The sequence below is a fragment of the Sorex fumeus genome, unplaced genomic scaffold, assembly GCF_029834395.1.
Source record: "Sorex fumeus unplaced genomic scaffold, SorFum_2.1 ptg000169l, whole genome shotgun sequence".
In the NCBI taxonomy this organism is placed as follows: Eukaryota; Metazoa; Chordata; class Mammalia; order Eulipotyphla; family Soricidae; genus Sorex; species Sorex fumeus.
The window spans coordinates 10043843-10066578 of NW_026606226.1; the positions used below are offsets into that span (position 1 = coordinate 10043843).

The 22736-nt window shown below is 47.0% G+C and overlaps 1 protein-coding gene across 1 annotated transcript in view; it reads right to left on the minus strand.

Annotated features, from left to right (window-relative positions):
* Nucleotides 1–22736, minus strand: part of CDON (cell adhesion associated, oncogene regulated) — a 104488-nt gene that overhangs the window by 27106 nt on the left and 54646 nt on the right. Inside the window, exons 9-14 of the mRNA XM_056107603.1 lie at nt 15387–15658; nt 13551–13725; nt 11402–11533; nt 6350–6553; nt 3143–3324; nt 2535–2640 (exon numbers count right to left, since the gene is read on the minus strand). Coding sequence (XP_055963578.1) covers nt 2535–2640; nt 3143–3324; nt 6350–6553; nt 11402–11533; nt 13551–13725; nt 15387–15658 — 1071 coding nt within the window. The remainder of the gene's footprint in view (nt 1–2534; nt 2641–3142; nt 3325–6349; nt 6554–11401; nt 11534–13550; nt 13726–15386; nt 15659–22736) is intronic.

Sequence of the window (22736 nt, forward strand, 5' to 3'; positions counted from 1 at the left end):
TGTTCAGAAGCTGAACATGTCCATCCGTGGTACCAACACCTACACCAAGAAGGAGAGAATTACTGGCACCCCAACAGTCCCCCGCAGGTTCTTTCCAATCGCATCTTTCTCTAAAGACAGCTGCAATCTTAACTGCATGGATTACATTTTGCCCCTCACGGCCTGAATTCTTTATGTCTAAAGCAGATTTTAGAGACCAATGTATATCAGACATTTCCAGTGTACAGACACAATTATTACATCATTCAAAAAAAATGTACTGAGTATCTACTATGTGCCAAGTTTTCTAAGGCAGATTACTAAAAACTTACAAGATGAAAGACTGGATTCTACTGGAGAACCAAGCAAAGGAATGCCACAATTCTAACAAAGAGCCAACACCTCAAGGCTGTGAACTGACGCTAAGACCATGTACAACCCTGTCCAGGAAGTGCTGGATGTCAGGAAGCCAGGACACGGAAGTGGAAGGACAACTCTGTCCACCTCAAACCTTATGTGACTGACCAATCCTGCCTCAGTGAAAATGTCACCTCAAAATGTCATAGGAAAATGATGAAGGCCTGGCAGATCCACTAGGACTCAAAGTTTCAGACTTTTAGGCGACAGAAAAATTCCTTGAAGCCGGTTTTCCTCCCTCAGCCAGAACTCCACCCAAGTTATTCCTGAGAAAGCCCCTCCAGCTTCTCCGAACACCACCCCAGTCAGCAAGTGCATTCTGTGAGAGAGCACAGAATGGAAACACAATGTTGGAAAGTTCTTCCCACTGCTTTCCTTTTAACTGTCTCTCCCCAGTCAACTGACTTCCCTCTCCATAGAATGACCCTGAAATGTCTGAGCTGTCATGAGGGACGTCACTCGGTCCTGTCACATCTTCCCTGTGACCCGATCACCCCCAAACAGCCCATTGTTCTGTCTGGGCTCCATGACTCAGCTGACAATTCTTTTTTTTTTTTTTTTTTTTGCTTTTTGGGTCACACCCGGCAATGCACAGGGGTTACTCCTGGCTCTGCACTCAGGAATTACTCCTGGCGGTGCTCAGGGGGTCATATGGGATGCTGGGAATCGAACCTTGGTTGGCCACGTGCAAGGCAAATGCCCTACCCGCTGTGCTATCGCTCCAGCCCCTCAGTTGACAATTCCAAGCGCAGTCTTGTTGGGTTGGCTGGGTGCAGGGTAGGGATACAGCAGTGCGGCTGGGAGGAAAGAGCCTTTGTCCACGAAGGGGTCAACTTTCAGTAAGCTTTAAGGAAGTCATTTCAAACACAAAGACACACAGAGCAGAGGAAGGAGCCTCTAAAGGGAACCGGTGGAGAGTAGAACAGAGCCGGGTTTGATCCCCAGCAGCATCCCGTATACCACCAGGAGTAATTCTTCAGTACAAGCCAGTAGTAACCCTTGGATATCGTCAGTGGTGGCCCAAAAGCAACCACCCCCCCCCCCCGCAAAAAAAAAAAACCCAGAAAAAGAAAACCACAAAAAAGTAACCTTAAAAGAGACTCAAGGAGAAACAGGAGACAGCAGGAAGGGTCATGTACCAGGCAAGAACTGTCTCGAAGCACAGGAGATGAGAAGGTGGGGTCATGGCCACAGTCGCAATAAGGGGAGGGCAGACTGAATCAGTGGAGTCTACACACCATATGCAAAATTCCAGGTGATATTTCAAATGTGTGTGGGGGGGGAGGGAGCAGAGAGCTAGGACAGGGGTGAGGGCATTGGTCTTGCATGTGGCCAGTCCAGGTTTGATCCCTGGCACCCCACAGGGTCCCCTGAGCACTGATCACTGCCAGAAGTGATCCCTGAGTGCAGAGCCAGAAGTAACCTCCAAGCATTGCCAGGTGTGGCCCCAAAACCAAAACAAACAAACTAAACAAATTAAATGCAGTGAGAAGGCAGCAGCCTCCCGCACCGAGAGACGGAGTGTTTCTGTCTCCACCGATTCAGCTACTCAGCCGTGTACCCAAAAGCCGCCAACGTCACAGCTTCATTTAAACGAAACAGAAAACAAATCTGTTTTCCCCCAGAGGAACTTCTGACAAATTGTATCACCCCCTACAGTTTTATAACTGTTCCTGTAATCAAAATGTGAAGTTCTATATTTGCCACTCAATGCCTCTTTTGCAGACCACAACACCCAAAAGGAGAGAGAGAACAAAAGGGAATGCCCTGCCACAGAGGCAGGGTGGGATGGGGGGGATGAGGGTGGGAGGGATATTATCCATGGTGGTAGAAAATGGGCACTGGTGGACAGATGGGTATTTGATCATTGTATAATTGAAACCCAAGCACAAAAAATTGTAAATCTACAACTATACCTCATGGTGTTTCACTAATAAAAATTTTAAAAAAAAAGTGAAGTTCTTTCCTGCATACCAAATTTGAAAAATAATTGTCCTTGTGGGGAAATTCAAGGCAATAACACATACAACACTTCGCTTTTTTACCCTATTTTAATCTGGGATCCTTTTCCTAATAGTGACTGGTCTTCTCCCTCCTCTGGTTCTTAAGAAGGATGCCAGCTTGCTGATGGGACTCACCTTCTACAATATCCCTCTTGTAATCACTGTCGTTGTCGCTATCTGTTGGTCGGTAATAGATATAAAATCCTTGAATGGGAGTATTATTGTTAATTGATGGAATGTACTGAAAAAAAAAAGAAATAGAAGATTTGTCAAACACAAAAATAATCACATCCTTTAGGATTGACTTATCTATGTGGTAACATTTTTTTCTAGCTTAACCGAATAGCCTGGATGGCCGTTTTTAATTGAATTCAAAGATCTCTATATACCAAAGGCATTAAGAGCCAGTTCGCTTACTGCAGGTCTGAACAGAAATGAAGCAGTGCTCAGTCAGGTTCAAAGATATAAAAGTACGTGTGGTTTGATAAGTATCAGTTCAGTTAACACCGAGAATGTTAATACGAAATCAGTTAACACTGAGCTGCAGAGAAAGGAATTTTCTCTTGAACCCTGCCCAGTTTATAATATGTGCTTTTAAAACAGAGATTGGTGCCCTTCACTTGCCTGTCAGTAGAAGCTTCAAATGTGGCGGCTGACACAACCACATCAAAAGTCTAGGAAACTGACGGTTCCCGAGGCCAAACCAGAAAACGTTCTGGTGGTGGGAGGCGGGTTCAACTCACCGTCCACTTGAGCATGATCTGCGTGTCACTGACGGCTTCCGTGTACGCGATGTGTGGCCCAGCTATGGGGCGATTCGAGAAACGATTGGGGAATCCTGCCACTTGGTAAGGACGAGAGGCCGAGCTCCGAAAACTCTCCCCATAGTGGTTGATTGCAATGACCCTAAATTTGTACGTCGAACCTTTGGAGAAGAGAGGAGGGGGGAAAAAAATTACAGAACTAAAAATATCTGTCATAAGACTAAGGGAGGCAAAACATTCACACAATGCCCTGTGGCATAAGTTTCTACCATAACAAGAATAGGAATATTCTCAAAATGCAGCCTGTGTGCCAAGGAGCTTTCGATTCTCCTGGGAGCATTTCCTCACATCAAGGTGGTGAGATGGACCGTGAGGATGAGTGATGGCAGGGAGGGAGGACAGGGCGGGAGATCATGCTCTCAGCCGCACCCAGATCACCGAATACAGTCCTGGGGAAACTCTCGGAGCCCCACCCTAGGTCCCCTTCCTTTGAAATTTTATTTATTTTGAGGGCCCTCCCGTTGATCGTCGATTTGCTCGAGCGGGCCCAGTAACGTCTCCATTGGAGACTTTGTTGTTACTGTGTCTGGCATATCGAATACTCTCCGTAGCTTGCCGGGCTCTCCGAGAGGGGCGGAGGAATCGAACTCAGGTCACACTCAGCTGTGTTCAGGGCTTATTCCTGGCTCTTACGCATCGCTCCTGATGGTGCTCCATTGACCGTATGGGTTGCCAGGAATCAAACTCAGGTGCAAGACAAGGGCCTTCCCCATTGTACTCTCATACTGGCCCCAGAACCCCTTCCTTTGGAAAGAAACCACTGAAGCCAAGCATGACACAGTGAATACCTTTACAAGCAGGCACTGGGAACAGGGGTGGAGATAGAGGCTCCTGCGATCCCACCAAGAGCAGTAAGAGGGAGTCGGTCTAGGTACTTCTTTCCAACTGAGTGAGATGCTGGGATTTACAATACTGTTATGATGGTTTCCCGTAATTCCAACACCACACCCATCACCAGTGCACACACCAAGAGGACAGCAGATTTAATTGACAACAGAAGGAATTCCTTTGGGTTACATATTCAGAACTCAAAAAAAAAAAAACGAAAAAAATGAAAACAACCCTAAATCTAAAGAATCACTTAGAATGCTTAAGCCAGTTTCCAAAATAGCTTAAAAAAATAAATAAAAAGCCACTTGACTTCCGAAGACAATGTTTCCCATCTGTAAAATGTCCCTTGGCATCGCCCACATTTGAAGCTGCCCCCAGGCCCTCTGTGTTCCCCTACTGCCCACCCGCGCCCCCGCGCTCCTGTGCTCCTCACACCACCTGGTACACAAACCTGGCACAGCCCAATGGCACATTCAGATGCCCAAAGATGAGGGAATAAAGAGCTGTCACTTGCCACTGCTCCTTCCCTCCTCGGCTATTTAATTTATCTCAGAAAGTCTCATGGCAGTGAGTGAGTGTCGGGTTTCCTCTGCCAAAATTAAACTGACAGAGAAAAGAAGGGGTAGCTCTTTGGCCAGAAACATAGCTTAGTGGTCAAACACGTGTCTTGCATGTGTAAGGCCCTGGGTGGATTCCCAGCAACACCAAAATGAAGAAATCTATCTATCTATCTATAGCACAGTGGGTAGGGCATTTGCCTTGCATGCAGCCAACATGGCCGACTGAGGTTCGATTCCTCCCTCCCTCTTGGAGAGCCCAGCAAGCTACCCACACAGCAAAGCCTGGCAAGCTCCCCATGACGTATTCAATATGCCAAACACAGTAACAACTGTCACAATGGAGACGTTACTGGGCCCGCTTGAGCAAATCAATAAACAACGGGAAGACAGTGACAGTGAGATATATATATATCTGGCTGGAGCAATAGCACAACGCACAACGGGTAAGGCATCTGCCTTGCACGCAGCTGACCCAGGTTCGATTCCTCCATCCTTCTCGGAGAGCCCGACAAGCTACCGAGAGTAACCGGCCCGCATGGCAGAGTCTGGCAAGCTCTCCATGGTATATTCAATATACCAAAAACAGTAACAAGTCTCACAATGGAGACATTACTGGTGCCCGCTTGAGCAAATCGATGAACAACAGGAGGACAGTGCTATAGTGCATATATAGATATCATTGTTTATGTGTATATATTTTCATGCTGGAGCGATAGCACAGCAGGTAGGGCGTTTGTCCTGCAAACGGCCAACATGGCCGACCCGAGTTCGATTCCTCCGCCCCTCTCAGAGAGCCCGGCAAGCTACCGAGAGTATCTCGCCCACACGGCAGAGCCTGGCAAGCCACCCGTGATGTATTCGATATGCCAAACACAGTAACAACAAAATCTCCAACGGAGACGTTACTGGGCCCGCTCGAGCAAATCGATGAACGATGGGAGGGCCTTTACCTTTACCTTTATTTTCATGCTTATTAGGCATATATTCATAACCAAACACATACATACAAAGGTGATACCACTACATTATTTCTAAGTGCAAATAAATAGGCACAATCTAAAAACTAGAATAAACAAGGAATAGGTTTAAGAGGGCTGGAGAGATAACATGGCAGGTAGGGCGCTTGCCTTGTATAGTCCAACCAGGTTCGATTCCCAGCACCCCATATGGTCCCCAGAGCACTGCCAGGAGTGATTTATGAGTGCAGAGCCAGGAGGAACCCTTGAGTATCGCCAGGTGTGGCTCTCCTACCAAAAAAATCACGGTCACGGTCCTCCCGTTGTTCATCGATTTGCTCGAGCGGGTCCAGTAACGTCTCCATCATGAGACTTGTTGTTACTGTGTTTGGCATATCGAGTACGTCACGGGGAGCTTGCCAGGCTCTGCCGTGCGGGCGAAATATCATTAAAAAAATAGAATGGGCTCAGGAATGAAGATATCCACATGGCAGCTACGCAATATTGATAACTGAGTCTCTGAAACATCTTTCTGATGTTAAGAACCATGTCTGATACAACGGGTGGGGGGGGATGGGTTCACAATGGCACGATACTTGTTTGTACTGAAAGGAGAGAAACGCTTAGTAAGAAAGACATGGAAGTGCAAACACCGCGTCTTTGCTGGGTGGATTTCAGGTGACACGTAGTTGACACACCAGAAAATGAAGGGAGGATGAGAGACATCGTGAAGTCAGCTGGGAGCGTGCAGTCAGAGGGAGATGCGTGCATCTTTCTACCTGGTTCGAGACTCCGGACTTCCACGGAGAGTTTGGAGGGAGGGATGTCTTCTGCCGCAACCAGCCAATCGCTCGTCCTCATGCGCTTATATTCCACCTTGAAGGCAGTGATGGGAGAGCCCCCATTTGCCCGAGGGATCCATGTGACATAGACAGAAGTTTCTGAGGCCGTGGAAATCGTAGGTCGGTCAGGGGCTTCCGGCACTAGAAACAGAAATGCTATTTCAGTAATGCACGGTGATGGAGAAAAGACTAATTCAAACAAAACTAACAGGGCTCAATCCCAGGCTTCATTTTATTCCTGCTTCTGTACCCAACGTTTGGCCTTAATTAATGAGAGCCTCTCTTTCTGTCTGCTGCTAAGAGCTAAGCAAGCAAGAGACGGTCACAAACAGGAAATAAAGGGAGAGAAAGGGCAGGAATCTACGTACTTGATCGTCAGTTCTGAAAAATGGGACTTAAATGAGGATAGTCATATGCAAGGCCACTTGGAATCCACAGCTCTAAATGGCACTAAGTCACTATTACTTGGTGATCTGAGTCTGCCTATGGTTATGATTTATAAGAAATGATTTATGTGTGATTATAATAAATGTCCAGAACAATATATTGTCTCACAAGTTTTACTTTATCCATCCAAGCTGTGTAAAACCCATCCAGCACAAGCTACGGCTCTGTATATGAGCTGTTACTATTACCTCTTTTGTGTGTACATATGTATTGTCTATAATCTCATATATAATCTGTATATGAGTTTCCTGTATACGTATAATATATATATTGCATATGGTCTGTGTTACTATACTTCCTGTATGTTTTTTTTTTTTGCTTCTTTGGGTCACACCCGGCGATGCTCAGGGGTTACTCCTGGCTCATGCACTCAGGAATTGCTCCTGGCGGTGCTCGGGGGACCATATGGGATGCTGGGAATCGAACCTGTGTCAGCCATGTTGGCTGCGTGCAAGGTAAACGCCCTACCCGCTGTGCTATCGCTCCAGCCCCTTCCTGTATGTTTTATATATAAGCCATATATGATCGGTGCAGGCACTGTTACTATCATCTCCTATTTATTATATATGTGCCGTATATGATGTGTATGCACGGTTAGTATCGCCTCCTGCCTTAACATACTTCAAGGCTTCTGGAATGAGACTCCTGAGAGCAAAATCAGGGGCACACAGAGGTATGGGGTGAGGAAGGGTGTCAGCGCTGCTGACAGTGGCAGAAGAAAAGCTGCACTTGACGAAAGCAGGACATGCCGTTCGAGAAGGAAAAAATGTTTCCTGAAAATAGGTGGGGGGGGGGGTCAGAGAGCCGGTGTCTCCCAGTTTTCCATCAGCACTGCCAAGGGGAGGGGATGTCCCAATAAAACACTCTTGAATGGGTGGCTGGGGGTAGGCGTGGCGTCAGGAGTAAGTTCACGGTCAGGAGTAAGTTCATTGGGACCCCAGACCTCAGTCAGAGAATACAGCCCTGCTGGGGAGGGGGGTGGAAGAGAGGGAGGCTCCCATTCAGGCCCCCCCCCCAGGAATGAGAACACCAACGGGAACACTGGTCGCTGGGGTGGTTACAGCCCAGGCCAGCAAAACCTCTTCCGCTAAACACAAGTCACTTGTGAGTTTTATGACTGTGAGCCTGTTCCCTGGTGACCACCTGTTTGGGACCCGATGACATTCATTTCCAGAGCTAGAATATCTCCAGGACCCACCTAGGGCCACTATACATGCATGAGGGGGACGTGTCTCTGACACAGGCCCCCTCACCTGTCTCAACTGTACCAGCTCCCCCTATAATACCCTGTTTCATCACTCCTTCAACCTACAACTCAGATACCTTACGAGAGAAGAAAGCAATGTCACACCGGGCACTGGAACGGAGAACACGGAGAGAAAGAGGAGGGCATTCAAGGCAGACAACTTGGAGCGATACTTACTTTATTCCTTTCAAGTTAGAAAGCAATGGAAACAGAACAGACAGAACTGTTAGTGAATCCTTTTTTTAATACTTGACAAGTAAATAACTTCCTATGGTTAAAGTCCCAAGAGGTTAAAACTCATCAAAGAAACACAACACATCAAATAGGAAAAGAAGATTATCTGGGGCCAAAGGGTGGTGGTGTCTGTGTGGGGAGTGGTTCAAAGGGCTGGAGTGTACATCTGGCATGCATCAGGCACTGGGTATGATCTGATGCACTGCATTCTCACCAAAGCACCTTGGGATGTGGTCTGATAGCCCCCGGCACTGGTAGGGGTCCCCTCCCCCCCACCAACACCAACCCCCGCCACAAAGAAAGTCCCATGCAGGGAAGAATATTTCACTCTAAATAGCACATGATATTCATAAGAATATTGACCTTAGATTTACAAAGCTGGGTCTGAGCAGCAGTCTTCCACTTTCTGGGTGATCCTGGGCAAAATGCATAAACTTCTGGAGACTCAGTTTCCTAATTTCTAACCAAGATCTGTGGCCTTTGTCATGGTGTTGTCATGAAGAGGAAATAAACCACTTACTTTTGCTCTGATCACTCCAAACTCATGATTTCTGATCACCTTCACCTGAAGTTCTGGTTCTCTGGCCTGGGAAATGGGCCCCAGGTGCCTGAGTCATTGTACCCCTGGCTCTCCCCAAAGTGGTCCCACCCCCCAGTCTGTCCTGTGTCCCCCTTCTCCAGTCACACAGTGACAACTCTCACTTTTCCCCTTGAGCCTTACCTTCTGTCGTTCCTCTCCTACCCCCTTGTTGAAATCCTTCTGGATTCTCAGTAGGCATTATGGAAAGAGTTAAATCTTTAAGTGTGTCCCAAGAAGCACCTCCACCCCTAACATCACCACCACAGCGACCAGCTCAAGGAAAGTAAATCTCTGGTGTCTAGATGACACAGACCGTGTCATTCACAGTCTCGACACATGGGGCTGGCTCTAACCTAGACCCTCTCTCCTTCTCCTTGCAGTGAAATTGTTCTTGTCTTTGAGGTTTAGCCCTTGGAGCCGTGAGACCTCTCTTCACCACTTGCTGCCCACATTCCAAGCAGGGGACTGCGTAGCTATTTCTCCTGCTGTGGCCTGGTGGGTCTCATTTACCCACTACTGGAAGGCCCTGGTGGTCTGGATCATCCGCTTTACTGACAATGTGGTGATGGTGAGAGTCATCTGATCCTTGCTGTTCCAGCATTTAGCACAGTGTCTGCCATGGTGTGTTAAACGGATAGTAATGTGGTTTGCATGAAGTTGGCCCATCTGTAAGGAACCTGGAGCCACTGCAATGTCGCTCGCAGGACAGTGCCGTGCAGAAGAGCTGAAGAAGCGACAGAGGCAGAGAACATGCCCGGGGCCTGCCCCAGGTTCCGGGAAACCTCAAGGGTCTCGTCTTCATTTTTATAAGATCCCTCAAAAATTCTTAGAGCTCAGTAATAAAATTGTCTTACAAATGTTAGTAGGATATCACACACACACACACACACACACACACACACCCCAAGAAAAAACCCAAACATGTAAAATTGTAACTGAAGAACTGGCATGAGTACATTTTAAATATGATAAAAGTCTTTTTGAAAACCTTACAGCTATGATTTTCAAAAATCCTAAGACTGACTTGTTATAACAGTAAATGAGTATTATGTGTGTAATCAAGTAAAAAAGTTTACTATGGGTATCAGCTTGCATTTTGATGCTTCTCTCTCTCTCTCTCTGTCTCTATTGTTCTCTCGTGCACACACAGACATACAGTGAAGACTTTCAGAGTTCAAATGTAACAAGGAGTCAAAAAAGAAAAAAATACCCACAGCAGATTTCAAAGTATGAATATGCGTACAGATGGAGAAATGGATGTGAAAGTTATAGTGTATACACAGTGGAACACCACTTTCCCCGGAAAATGAGTGCTTTCCATTTGTAAGAACATGGACAGACCATGAGGGTTTTAAGCTTAATGAATATAAGTCAGAGACAAAAATCACATGATTTTGTTTACATGCGGAGCCTAAAACAAACAAACAAAACTAAAGCATAGGACAGAAACAAGATTGATTGTTGTCAGAAGGGTGTATGGTTAGGAGGGTATAAATGGTTGTAGGGGATCAGGAAGTATAAACTTCCAGTTATAAAACAAGAAGTTCCGGAGATGCAATGTATAGCCTGGGGACTCCAATCAATAGCACAGTGTTGCCAATTTGGAAGTTGCCAATCAGAAAAAAATGGTAAACAGACTTACACTGTGATGACCATTCCACAATGTATACCTGAAGCTAATATTGCACAACAGTAAGATTTTTTTTTTTTTTTTGCTTTTTGGGTCACACCTGGTGATGCACAAGGGTTACTCCTGGCTCTGCACTCAGGAATTACTCCTGGCGGTGCTCGGGGGGACCATATGGGATGCTGGGGCGTCGAACCCAGGTGGGCCGCATGCAAGGCAAATGCCCTACCCCCTGTACTATAGCTCCAGCCCCACCAGTAAGATTTTAATGTTCTTTTAGAGAAAATTTAAAACAGACATAATAGATGCATGTACATATGGTTTTTCATTTCTTTGCAGAGAGAAGACAGAAAAATACTGTTTGAGAGTTATAAACAGTTTGTGACCAGAACATATTAAGCCCGAGTTTATGTTCACAGGGCTGGAACGATAGCACAGCGTTTTTGCCTTGTATGCGGCTGATCCTCCGTCCCTCTCAGAGAGCCCGGCAAGCTACCGAGAGTATCCCGCCCGCACGGTAGAGCCTGGCAAGCTCCTCGTGGTATATTTGATATGCCAAAAACAGTAACAAGTCTCACAATGGAGACCTTACTGGTGCCCGCTCGAGCAAAGCGATGAACAACAGTGCTACAGTCCCACAGTGCTTATATAAGCTCATGAATATCATTCAAGGTCTCGGGAAAGCAAGATTTGAATCTAATACATTAAAAAAAAGTTTAACAGGATAGTAAAGATCTGGCTGCATAGACTCTGAACAATGAACAAACACCTGTCCCCCCTCAACACCACACACACACAATGTGAACCAGGACAGTCACATCTGGAAAGGAGTGACAGGAAGCTCTGTCTCTTTACCTCCGCTGTGCCTGGAAGGGTCTGCAGGAAGAACCACTCCAAAACTCTCTGCAGCCTCTGGGACCACGGGGTGCTTCGGGAGCCCCACGGGCAGAGACAACACTGGGGTGTTTTTTGATGATGCTGTTTTCTCTAAAAGGTGGGGGAAAAAAACCATAAACTGTAACACAGGCTTGGGTGTGCATGAAAGAAAAGATTTAAAAACCTCACAAGTACCTAGGCTAATTGAGCTGATCTGTCACAGTGTCTAGATTTAAGGAACACACCGCATCTGCTTAACTCATGCAGGAACTGACTTAAAAATTACTTTACTTTTTCTAGCAAGTACCTGTTGAGTGTCTTTCTTCGTCAGACTAACCTCAGATAGGAACAGGAACACAAGTGAAAAAGTCAAATGACTAGTTAGGGGTTTTCCAATGATTCATCCATTGATCTTTCTACTCTACAAACTTGATTCTAAGACACAAAATTCATCATTAGAAAGCTTCAACTGGGGCCAAAGTGATAGTATGGTGGGTGGGACACTTGCCTTGCATGCAGGCAACCTAGATTCAATCAATCCCCAGCACCCCGAGTGGTCCCCTGGGTATTGCCAGAAGTGAGTCCTGAGTGAAGAACCAGGATTAAGCCTTGAGTACCTCTGAGTGTGGTCCATCCACCCTCCCACCCCAGAAAAAAAAAGCTTCTTTCAAATAGCTGCACAGGAAAATTGTCATGAAGGTAAAAAGTGAAACTGGGTGATCGTTTACAAACTGAAATACACAGATCTTATCAGGATTTATAGGTCAGACTCTAAATAACTGAGGTGAATTATTAAAATTAACTCAAAATGCACTTTGAGTAAATATTTGAGGGCTAGAGAGATATGACAGAAGTACTGCCCTGGTTGGATCCCTGGTACCAAGGATGATCCTCTGAGAACCACGAGTGATTCCTGAGCACAGAGCCTGGCTGAGTACCACCACCACCCTCACCTCGCCCCCCTGCCCACACACACGTGTGCACATGCCTTGCATGCAAGAGCCCTGGGCTCGACCCCTGACACTGCCTGACCCCTAAGCACCAGTGGGTGCTGGTCCCTCCCCAGATACCCACGGTTTTCCCAGAAGTAACTGGCTTGGTTTCTTTCAAAAGCTAGCAGAAGTTTTGTGCTCAATCATACCACACTAACATACTCTTCCACACTTTCCATCTCTACTCACTGAAGTCTTTCTGCTCCTTAATGGCAAAACTACAGTGGCCTCTTTTCAACCCACCCGTGCACACCACCCCCCAGAAAGAACAGCCTTTCTTTGTACTCCGCTGGCATTTTCCCTGGGACTCTTCAAGTTACTGGCCCTCCTCTGCCCATGCCTGCATCCTCCTGCAGTCCTGATGCGACAGCCCGAACTGTCATCCTGAATTACTCTGCAGATCACGGAGTTCCTCTGCTCAAAACCCCCCAAGGCCTCCAGCTCCCCCAGAGTCAAGGCCAAAGTCTTCACCAGGTTGCCAAGGGCCGTGAGATCTCGCCTCTCGCTCCCTGCTCCCCACAGTTGCTCACTTACTCTGCTCCGATCACAGTGGCCCTTCCGTGAGAGCCTTGGTACCTGGGGCACACCCAGGCCCAGAACCTTTGCACCTGCTTCTGGGATGGAACTGTCTTTCTCCAGAGAGACATGTGGCTTTCTGCGTCCCCTCCTTTAAGTTCTGCTCTGCTGCCAATGGTTCATGAAGGCCTTCCCTGATGACACCCTCGGCTGTGCATTCCCCTCTGACACCACCCAATTTCTCTGTCTTGTTAACACTGCCTTCCAAAGTACCTATAACTCTCCCAACTAGAACGGAAGCGCCAACGGGGCAAGGAGCATTCTCCATTTATTTTTTAATGGCCAACACACAGAAGGCATTTAGTAAATATTAGCTCAACTGGAATGTTGATGGGCAGTGGGCATTTATGCATCTGTCTTAGCAAGCCAGAAGCTTCATTAGGATGGATGGTGTTTTGCTCACATTCACGTTTCCTGCATCGCCGGCCTGAAGATCTTACACACAATCTCTCAAACCCAGAGTAGCACTTAATGAATATATTCTGAAAGATTTTCAACCATCCCAATGGGCACTTTCCAGTAAGGAGAGAGGAAGAAGGCTCTCGGGAGCTGGTCCTCACCTTTGCTGGTGCGGAAGGTGAGCATGGCCGGCTGCCCTTCCCCTGCGGCACTTCGGGCTACCATCAAGACTTCATAGAGACTGGAAGGCTCCAGCTCGGACAGATGGAGCTCATTTTCACTTCCGGGGACTCGAACTGTGTGCCAGCTTCCCGCCACGCCCGTTCCATCATCCAGCTATTCAGAAGAAAGGAGACCATTAGAGAGAGACAGACAGACAGAGAGAGAATAAAAAAACTTTCCATTCAAATAGAATAACAACCAATTAATCATTAAAAGCTTCACGAATTTAAGAGAAGTGACAGACCACTGGAAGTAAAAGACACAGTATCTCTTCTCACTGTAAAAGGAGATGAAGAGCAACTCTGACTTCTACACTTGACTCTGCCAGATCCAACAACTTAGGGCCTTAGGGAAATTATCTTCCCTCCCAGACTCTATTTCTTTTACTTGTAATAAAGACAATACTCCTTTCTTGCTGGACTAAGAGGAGAATGAAACTGATTTACAATGATAGTATGCACTAAGACAAGTATGTCATATAAATAGATTATAAACTATAATATGCCATGTTTGTATGTATACGAATTATAGCACTATATAGTATACATTTCCAGCATTCCCGGCTCATTGTCTTAAAATGTGCTTGAGGAAATAAAAGCTCCAATCTGTTATGTCTTGATTCATGGAACCGAGACACATGGAAGTTCCCATGCAGGAAAGAATGGCCACAAGGTTTGCTTCATCTAGAGTCACTGGGTGAGCAATGGTGTGGAAATGTTCAAACAGCACCATGCTAATTTTTGCTTATAGAAAAATATTATTAAATAATGGCTGCCAAGGGCTAGAGTGATAGCACAGCGGGTAGGGTGTTTGCCTTGCAAGTGGCCAACATGGCCGACCTGAGTTCGATTCCTCCTCCCCTCTCGGAGAGCCCGGCAAGCTACCGAGAGTATCTCGCCCGCACGGCAGAGCCTGGCAAGCTCCCCGTGACGTATTCGATATGCCAAACACAGTAACAAGTCTCAAAAATGGAGATACTACTGGGCCCGCTCAAGCAAATCGATGAACAATGGGAGGACAGAGACAGTGACAATGGCTGCCAAGGAGGGATACTGGGAACATTGGTGGTGGAGAATGGACACTGGAGGGATGGGGACTCAATCGTTGTATGACTGAAACGTAATCACAAAGTTTGTAAGTCTGTAACTGCATCTCATGGTGATTCATTAAAAAAAAATGATGCCAAAAGACCTCAGACAAAGATTATGTTATATATGACTCCCTCTCTCCCGTCTCACTCATTAATAAAGACAGGAAGTTGTGGGCAGGATTTCCTACCTCATTTTCCTTTAATATAAAAGGCAAAGTAGAAAGAAAACATCAGCTGAAAAAAAAACATCATCTCCATCATCAATGGAGAGAGGACGGAGGTTTGCCCTAAACAAGTGACTCCAAAATGTGAGATTCTAGGGGCCGGAGCAATAGCACAGTGGGTAGGGCGTTTGCCTTGCACACGGCTGACCTGGGTTCGATCCCCGGCATCCCATATGGTTCCCCAAGCACCGCCAGGAGTAATTCCTGAGTGCAGAGCCAGGATTAACCCCTGGGCATTGCTGGGTGTGACCCAAAAAGCAAAAAAATAAATAAATAAAAAATTTAAAGTGTGAGATTCTACTACAACTAAGACATCGTTGTAATGCAAACAATTTTGTGTCTGTTTCAAAAAAAAAAAAAGAAAAGAAAAACTACTACACTGTTCTATCTCAGAGAGGAAAACACCCCAATTTAGTCAAAGCAGATTGTAAAGAGATCGAGGCAAAGTGAGAACACGTCACCTTCCGATACTTCACAAAATAGGCGTTGATGGGTAGCCCACCGTCCTTGCCTGCCCGCCAGACCAGGTTGTACGTGTCTGGTGTGTGGGTCTGTGGGGGGCTCAGAATGATGGGGGCGTCGGGGACAGAGGTGCCAGTAGCATTTTTCTCTGCTGATGCTTCCTGCGCCGGGAGAGCGTCTGATAAGGCGGTTTCGGGAGCATCTCTGCTGTCATCCTGGGTGGCACTGGCTGGTGTGACCATGTCCGTTTTTGTATTTGTTTCAAAGGGAACTGTGGAGAGAGGGAGAAAGAGGGAGGCTGAGGGCAGCTGCCACGCTGCTGCCTTCTGCATGGTGCCTCACTGGCCACCAGTGCTGGTGGACAACTGGAGCCTGTGGACTGAGGAAGCAGGAGGGCAGTGACCTGTTCTCATGAAGCAAGAGAAAGCAAATTAACTGAGAAACCAATTCTAAGGCCTAGTAGAATGACTTACAGGGATTTATTTCCCCTTGCTCTATACTAGCGGTCTCTATTTTACCCTAACAATGTTTAACCTCCACGGATTTTTAAATAAAACAACACACTGCATTTTACCCCAGGAGGGGAGTGGTCCGAGGCCCCACCCTACTAAAGCCCTGGCAGCCACACTCACAAGCCCCACAGCCATCACTATGCCAACGGCCCAACTCCACCAACTCCACCAACTCATGACTGAGCTTTGCAGAGACAGCAAACTGCCGAAAACTTCAGGTACACCAAGCCTCCAGGCTGAGAACTCTGGGGTCTTCTTGGAGTCGGGGTGGGAAGCTTCCCCTTAGACCCCATACTTCCAGAAGCCCCAGCAACGCCACCCACACCCCACAGCCGCTGCCACAGAAACTCAAAGTCTCTAAATGCTGACAGCCCAGTAGGTGCACATCAAATTAGACAGGAAGGTTACACAGGAGCCAACTAAGCTCAATAAACAAAAAAACATCAACACAGAAGGCTCAACTAGCAGCAGCTGAGGAAACTCGAAGACAGGGACTTTGTCCCCATGGTGAGATGTAATGACTTTCACAAGCTTTCTCTCACTGAAGTAATTTTTTGGACAACTGCGCTAGCCATTTAGTTCTAACAAGCAATATAAAATAAATTCATTTGTGCCTGCTAAGGGACACGTTTGGGGGTGGGGGGTTCGTGGGAATGGGGACAATGGTGGAGGGAAGGGAAGGGCACACTGGTGGGGGGGGTTGGTGCTGTAATACTGAATGCCTGTAACAAATGCATCACGAGCAACTTTGTAAACCTTGGTGTTTAAATAAAGGAAGGGGGGAGGGAAAACAACAACAACAAAATCCCAAACATTGCACTTTAGCTCTTTCTGGAAGAACCGGACATGAGGTTTCCAAAGAGTCTTCTTGGCTCCCGGCTCCCAGCCCGCCCCTGATGCCGGAAGTCACGCCCTCAACCCACCTCCACTGTCATCTTGCTGCACACAGCAGTGAAAAGTCCCACAACACCAGAGAATTCTCCAGGCCCCATACTGAGCCGGTATCTCTGGGATGCCCCAGGTGGATATATATATATCAATATATCTCCCTGCCTTCTCCAGATGGAATCCCAGCGACCATGAGCTTCTACAAGCATGTCTCCGGTATGTGGCTATCAGGACTATTCCTCTGAAGCCAGGAATTTCCTGGAATGCAAAGTGATCAATGGAAAAGAAATGATCTAGTGGCAAGCTAGAATGGTGGTGGGAATATCCGAGCAAAATATAATGCCCAAAACTACAGAGAGAGTTATCTGAACAACTGTCTGCTGTAGAGACAGGGTAAAAGGTAAAGGCCCTCCCGTTGTTCATCGATTTGCTTGAGCGGGCCCAGTAACGTCTCCATTGGAGATTTTGTTGTTACTGTGTTTAGCATATCGAATACATCATGGGTGGCTTGCCAGACTCTACCGTGTGGACGAGATACTCTCGGTAGCTTGCCGGGCTCTCCAAGAGGGGCGGAGGAATCGAACTCGGGTCGGCCATGTTGGCTGCATGCAAGGCAAACGCCCTACCGCTGTGCTATCGCTCCAGCCCTAGAGGCAGGGTAAGGACTGGGATGGAAGTGTAGGGGATTATGGGGATATTGGTGGTGGAAAGTTTGCACTGGTGGAGGGATGGGTGATCGATCATTGTATAGCTGAATATCAAACATGAAAGCTTTGTAGCTATATCTCACAGTGGCTCAATAAAAAAAATTGAAAAAAAAAAAGAAACACTGCATACATGAAACCCAAACCAAGAACAAAAACAAACAAAAATAGAATAAAAAACAAACAAACAAAAAGAGTCTTCTTGGCAGCCCTGTGACCCGCATCAACCAATCAAAGGTTGCAATGAGGTTTCACTCTTCCAGGCTGAAGCCAAGAGTGGAGCAGAGGTGCTGCCACATACAGATACACACGCTAGCCCTGGGGGGGGGGGGGGGGGGGGTTGAGAAGGGGTGGAGAGTGTGTGAAAGAGAAGCATAGATACAGATACACACACACACACACACACACAGAGGAGCCATCTAAGGGGCAATATCACTTGGCTGTGCCAGGCCCAGGGGTCACCCGAGAAGTGATTAGCGAGTGAGCAAGGCCTGTTGCCTCTATGGCAGCGTGGAGCCGGCCCAGCCGTTTAAGTCCTGCAGGGGTGGGTGTTCGAGCTCATTCATCTTGTGGGTCCTTATGAGGCAAGAAATGAAACAAAAGTGGCCAAGAAAAAAGGAAGCACTTATTTCTTTCCAGATCCGCCCTCTCTTCTAGATTGAACTGATGGCTTAAGAAATTACCAATCTAAAGATAGATCAAAGAAGTCCACTGTCTGTCTGTCCTCCCGTTGTTCATCGATTTGCTCGAGGGGGCCCAGTAACGTCTCCAATGGAGACTTTGTTGTTACTGTGCCTGGCATATCGAATACTCTCGGTAGCTTGCCGGGCTCTCCGAGAGGGGCGGAGGAATCGAACTCGGGTCGGCCATGTTGGCTGCGTGCAAGGCAAACGCCCTACCGCTGTACTACTGCTCCAGCCCAGATCAAAGAAATGGAAGCCTTTTAATACTACTAAAGCACAGAATATGCAATGGAAGGTAAAGATTAGTTTTCACTGAAAAAATGAAAAAGTTGCATATAAATACGTTGCATGCCCTCTGCCTCCCAAAAATTACCACGGGCTGGTGGGGGGTTGGGCAATGATCCCCCACTTTGTATACAACTCATGAGGGCACTTCCTTTCTCTTCACTTAAAGGCAGCAGATTCCAGTGGATGCTGAGTGATGTTGGGGCGGGGGGGAGATCATAAAATGGTACAAGAACATACATGCAAACTTATTCCAAAAATAAGTCTGGGAACCTCTCTGTAATATGATAAACATAACCTCATTTAACTCTCATAACAAGGCTCTTAGTAACATTCCCATTTCGCAGATGAAGATTCAGAGATGCGAGACCTGAAGCAACAATAGCTGGCAGAGGAATGTTGGTGTTTCTGCTGCAGAAAAAAAAAGAGCTGGGGCTGAGGCGAGGGCTCAAAGGGCACAGCACGTGCTTGGCATGTGGGTGCTCCAGCTGTGATCCTCAGCACCACATGGTCCCCTGAGCACCACCAGGTGTGGTCTCAAAAACTAAAAGAGTGATTTACAAAAAAAAATTGCCAATATATTAAGAATGCATCATAAAATACTACAATATAAAAAATATTGTCTATATAGTAAGTACAATCGTACTTAAAGATCAAGAGGTTATGTCGAAGCAATAGCACAGTGGGGAGGGCATTTGCCTTGCATGAGTTCGATTCCCAGTATTCTGTAAGGTCCCCCAAGCACCGCCAGGAGTAATTCCTGAGTGCAGAGTCAGAAGTAACCCCTGAGCATCACTGGATGTGACCCAAAGAGGGAGAAGAAAAAATCAAGAGGTTGTGGTTGCTTTCTCTAAGTCGTTATTACACTGGTAACCAAAATGTCTCCTACTTTTGACAGGTGTTGAGGAGGGAACAGACAGGATACTCTCTTTTCTGCATGAAGTCAGATTGCTGGTCAAAGGCGGGTGGGTAGTGAGGAAAACGTCTGCTGTTTAGGAGAAAACCAAGAGGAAACTGGAGGAATCATGTAAGGTCAGTTCTCTGTTTGTTTAAAGGAGAGAAAAGGTGTCCCAGAAGCATCTTCCAGCACAGAAAACAAGAAGCTAGTGAGAAAATAATACAGACGAAAGCTCATTAAGTTCATGGAGACAACATCCAAATATTGCTCCTGGCACAGGAATGTTTATGCAGTGAGTCACTGCAGGCTGGGGCGATGGCCGAGACCGGCCTCCTGCTGCGCGCTGACTCCAAAGAGCAGATCATGGGAGGTAGGCCGGGGGGGGGGTGGAGACACTCTCACTGGCCCCCCAGGGATCCTCTGGACAGGTTACCCCGGGAAGTGGCATCTGGCTATAGATGCATCCATAATACCACAAGCCTCTGTTTCTCCGGGGCGTGAGAAAAATTTTACCCAACAGCCTGTGTCAAAGGTACAAGCAGCAGCAAAATTCCACCTGGGGAACTTAGCCCGCAATGAGATTCCCTGGAACTTTGATTTTAAAGGTGGTTCAATTGATGTTACCCCAGAAAGCTCAGCAATAGAATACGTGGTGGACTTGTAAGACCCCAGATCCACCAAGAAGCCCTTCACGGTACTTTTGCATTTTTTATTTACTAATTTTGTATGTAGGCACTATGACTGACAAGCCTTTCAACAGAGAGTTTTGGACATTCAATGTTCTATCTCCAAAACCCAACACCCAGGGCAGTGCCCTCCACCCCCCACCAATGATCCCCACTTCCTTTCCTCTCCACAACTGCCTCCTTAGCAAACTCACTTTTTAAAAAAAAATTTTTTATTAGTGAAACGCCATGAGGTACAGTTGTAGACTTACAATTTTTTGTGCTTGGGTTTCAATTATACAATGATCAAGTACCCATCCCTCCACCAGTGCCCATTTCCCACCACCACAAATCCCAGTATCCCTCCCACCCCCCACACCCCCATCCCCCCTGTCTCTGTGGCAGGGCATTCCCTTTTGTTCTCTCTCTCTCCTTTTGGGTGCTGTGGAGCAAACTCACTTTTTTTAAAAATGTACTTGTTACAGTCTGGCTGCCTGTTGACTCTTACGGTTCTGATGTACATTTTGAGACATATTCCAGTTCAAGTTCTCTTCGTTGTTTTGAAGGAAACGTCTATAAAGTCATCAGAACAGAGAGCTGGCATCTTCTTTAAAGACAAGGTGTTTTAGGAATTGAAACAGAGACTGACAAAACTTTGCTTTTCTATGTATTCTAACAATGGGGTCATATGCGGACAAAACTCTGGGTTGAATTAACCTGGGGTGAAACCAGGTCTCTCCAGATCTGTTCCCATGGGGCCAGGCGTACCTACACCCCACACCCGAAACTGCTCAGAGTCGGTCACCCGACTCTCACTGGGGTGCTGAGAGTCAGAAATCATCCAAACTGTTTGGATGCCCAGCACCTCGAGAACCGAAGGGGTCTGGAAAGAAAAACTGTTGGGGAAGGGTGTAAGCCATTTCTCCCCATTTCTTTACTTGCTTCCTCCTTCACAATAAATAAAGGAAAGATCTGCCAAAAGGCTAGAATTTATGGCTCTAATTCCCTTCGGTTTGTTTTGGGTCACGTCAGGCTGTGCTCAGTGGTGATTCCCTCACGGTGCTCAGGAGAGCATGTGCTTGGGATGGGCCTTCCACATGCAAAGCAGATGCTCTGGCCCACTCAGCTCCATCCTTGAGCACCCCCTGTAGCCCCCTTCCCACACACCCCCCCAAACCCCAACTCTGGTTCCTATGGAAAGAAGTCAAAAGAGCTGAAAGTGCTTCTGAGCTCTAAGAGATTCAGCTGGACCTTGATAATTCTTACAAAGTACGCAAAAGAGGCCACACTGGACACTTAGGTTGAATGTAGCTAAATGCCATTTTTGTGTTGGGGTTACTCAACATGAAAATGGTATTTGTGGAGTGCCAGGGAGATAGTTCAAAGGGTTGTGGTGTGTACCTTGCTTACGCTGGACTCTGAATTTGGTCCCCAACACTGCAAGGGCCCCTGAGCAGAGCCATAAGCAGCCTGGAGGCCCAGAGCATCATAACGGTGGTCCTGGTGGCCCTTGGCACTACTGGCCCCACACACTCAACTATCCTGCCTGCACAGCTGGAGTGAATATCTCTGGGATTGATGCTCCCCCCGCCCTTCCCCAGGACATTGCTGGAGTGCCCACCCCCACCCCCAGATGATATTCATCAAAGCATACAATCATGAAAAGGAGAATCACATAGACCTAAATAAACAACTTTGCTCTGAATACAGATTTCTCAAGTTTATTTGTTTTATTTTTACTGGTTTGGGGGCCACACCTGGCGGTATGCCAGGGGTGAATGGTGTGCAAGGTGAATGGCTTACCCGCTGTAAGCCCCAAGACTGGCCCCAAGACTTCTCCTATTTAAAGTGAGCATGTGAGGCAAAATCTCTGGTTCTATTGGTTTTGACCCAAGCCCTGCCTGCTCCCTCTATGTTTCCACGGAACAATCATTTTTGCTCAACGGTACCCAAGCACCGCCGGCCTGCCTGCCTGCATCTCGGTTGACTATGGTGGACAATTCTGAGCACAGTCACTTTCCGTTCTGCCTGGAAGAACATATATGCAAACACATACAGATGTGCACATTTGCACAAACGGAATCAGCACTCACCTGCTTCTTGAGGACTCTGGGTTTTGGGGGGGTAAGTGGGGCTAGGACTCCTCTAGTTGTACTCCGGGCTTACTCCTGGCTCTCCACTCAGGCACCACTCCTGGCAGTGCTCGGGGGACCATGTGGGATGTTGGGGATCAAACCCAACTCGGCTACATGCAAGGCAAGCGCCCCACCCGCTGTACTGTCGCTGACCCCATTCTTAACGATTCACATGACTCTTAAAACCAGTTATTACCTCTTCCTCTCCTACACAATCCCACATCAGCTTATAATTTATTCCTGAGATACCAACAATGATAACTTGATACTTTGCATTGATTGAAGGTTTTTCTATTTTCATTCCAGGCACTTTACACATAATTAAGCCCTTGAATGTCCGCAGCTACCTGAGGAATAGGAACAGCTTTCACAAGGGGTACTGCATCACTCGGCCCCGGGTAGAGAGCAACTGGGAGGTGACAGCGGGACCCCATGCCTGACACCGGGGTGCAGGGAGTTACAAAGGAGGGTGAAGATGGGCTGGCTTTGCTCATTTCTTTTTTTTTTTTTTTTTGCTTTTTGGGTCACACCTGGCAATGCTCAGGGGTTACTCCTGGCTCATGCACTCAGGAATCACTC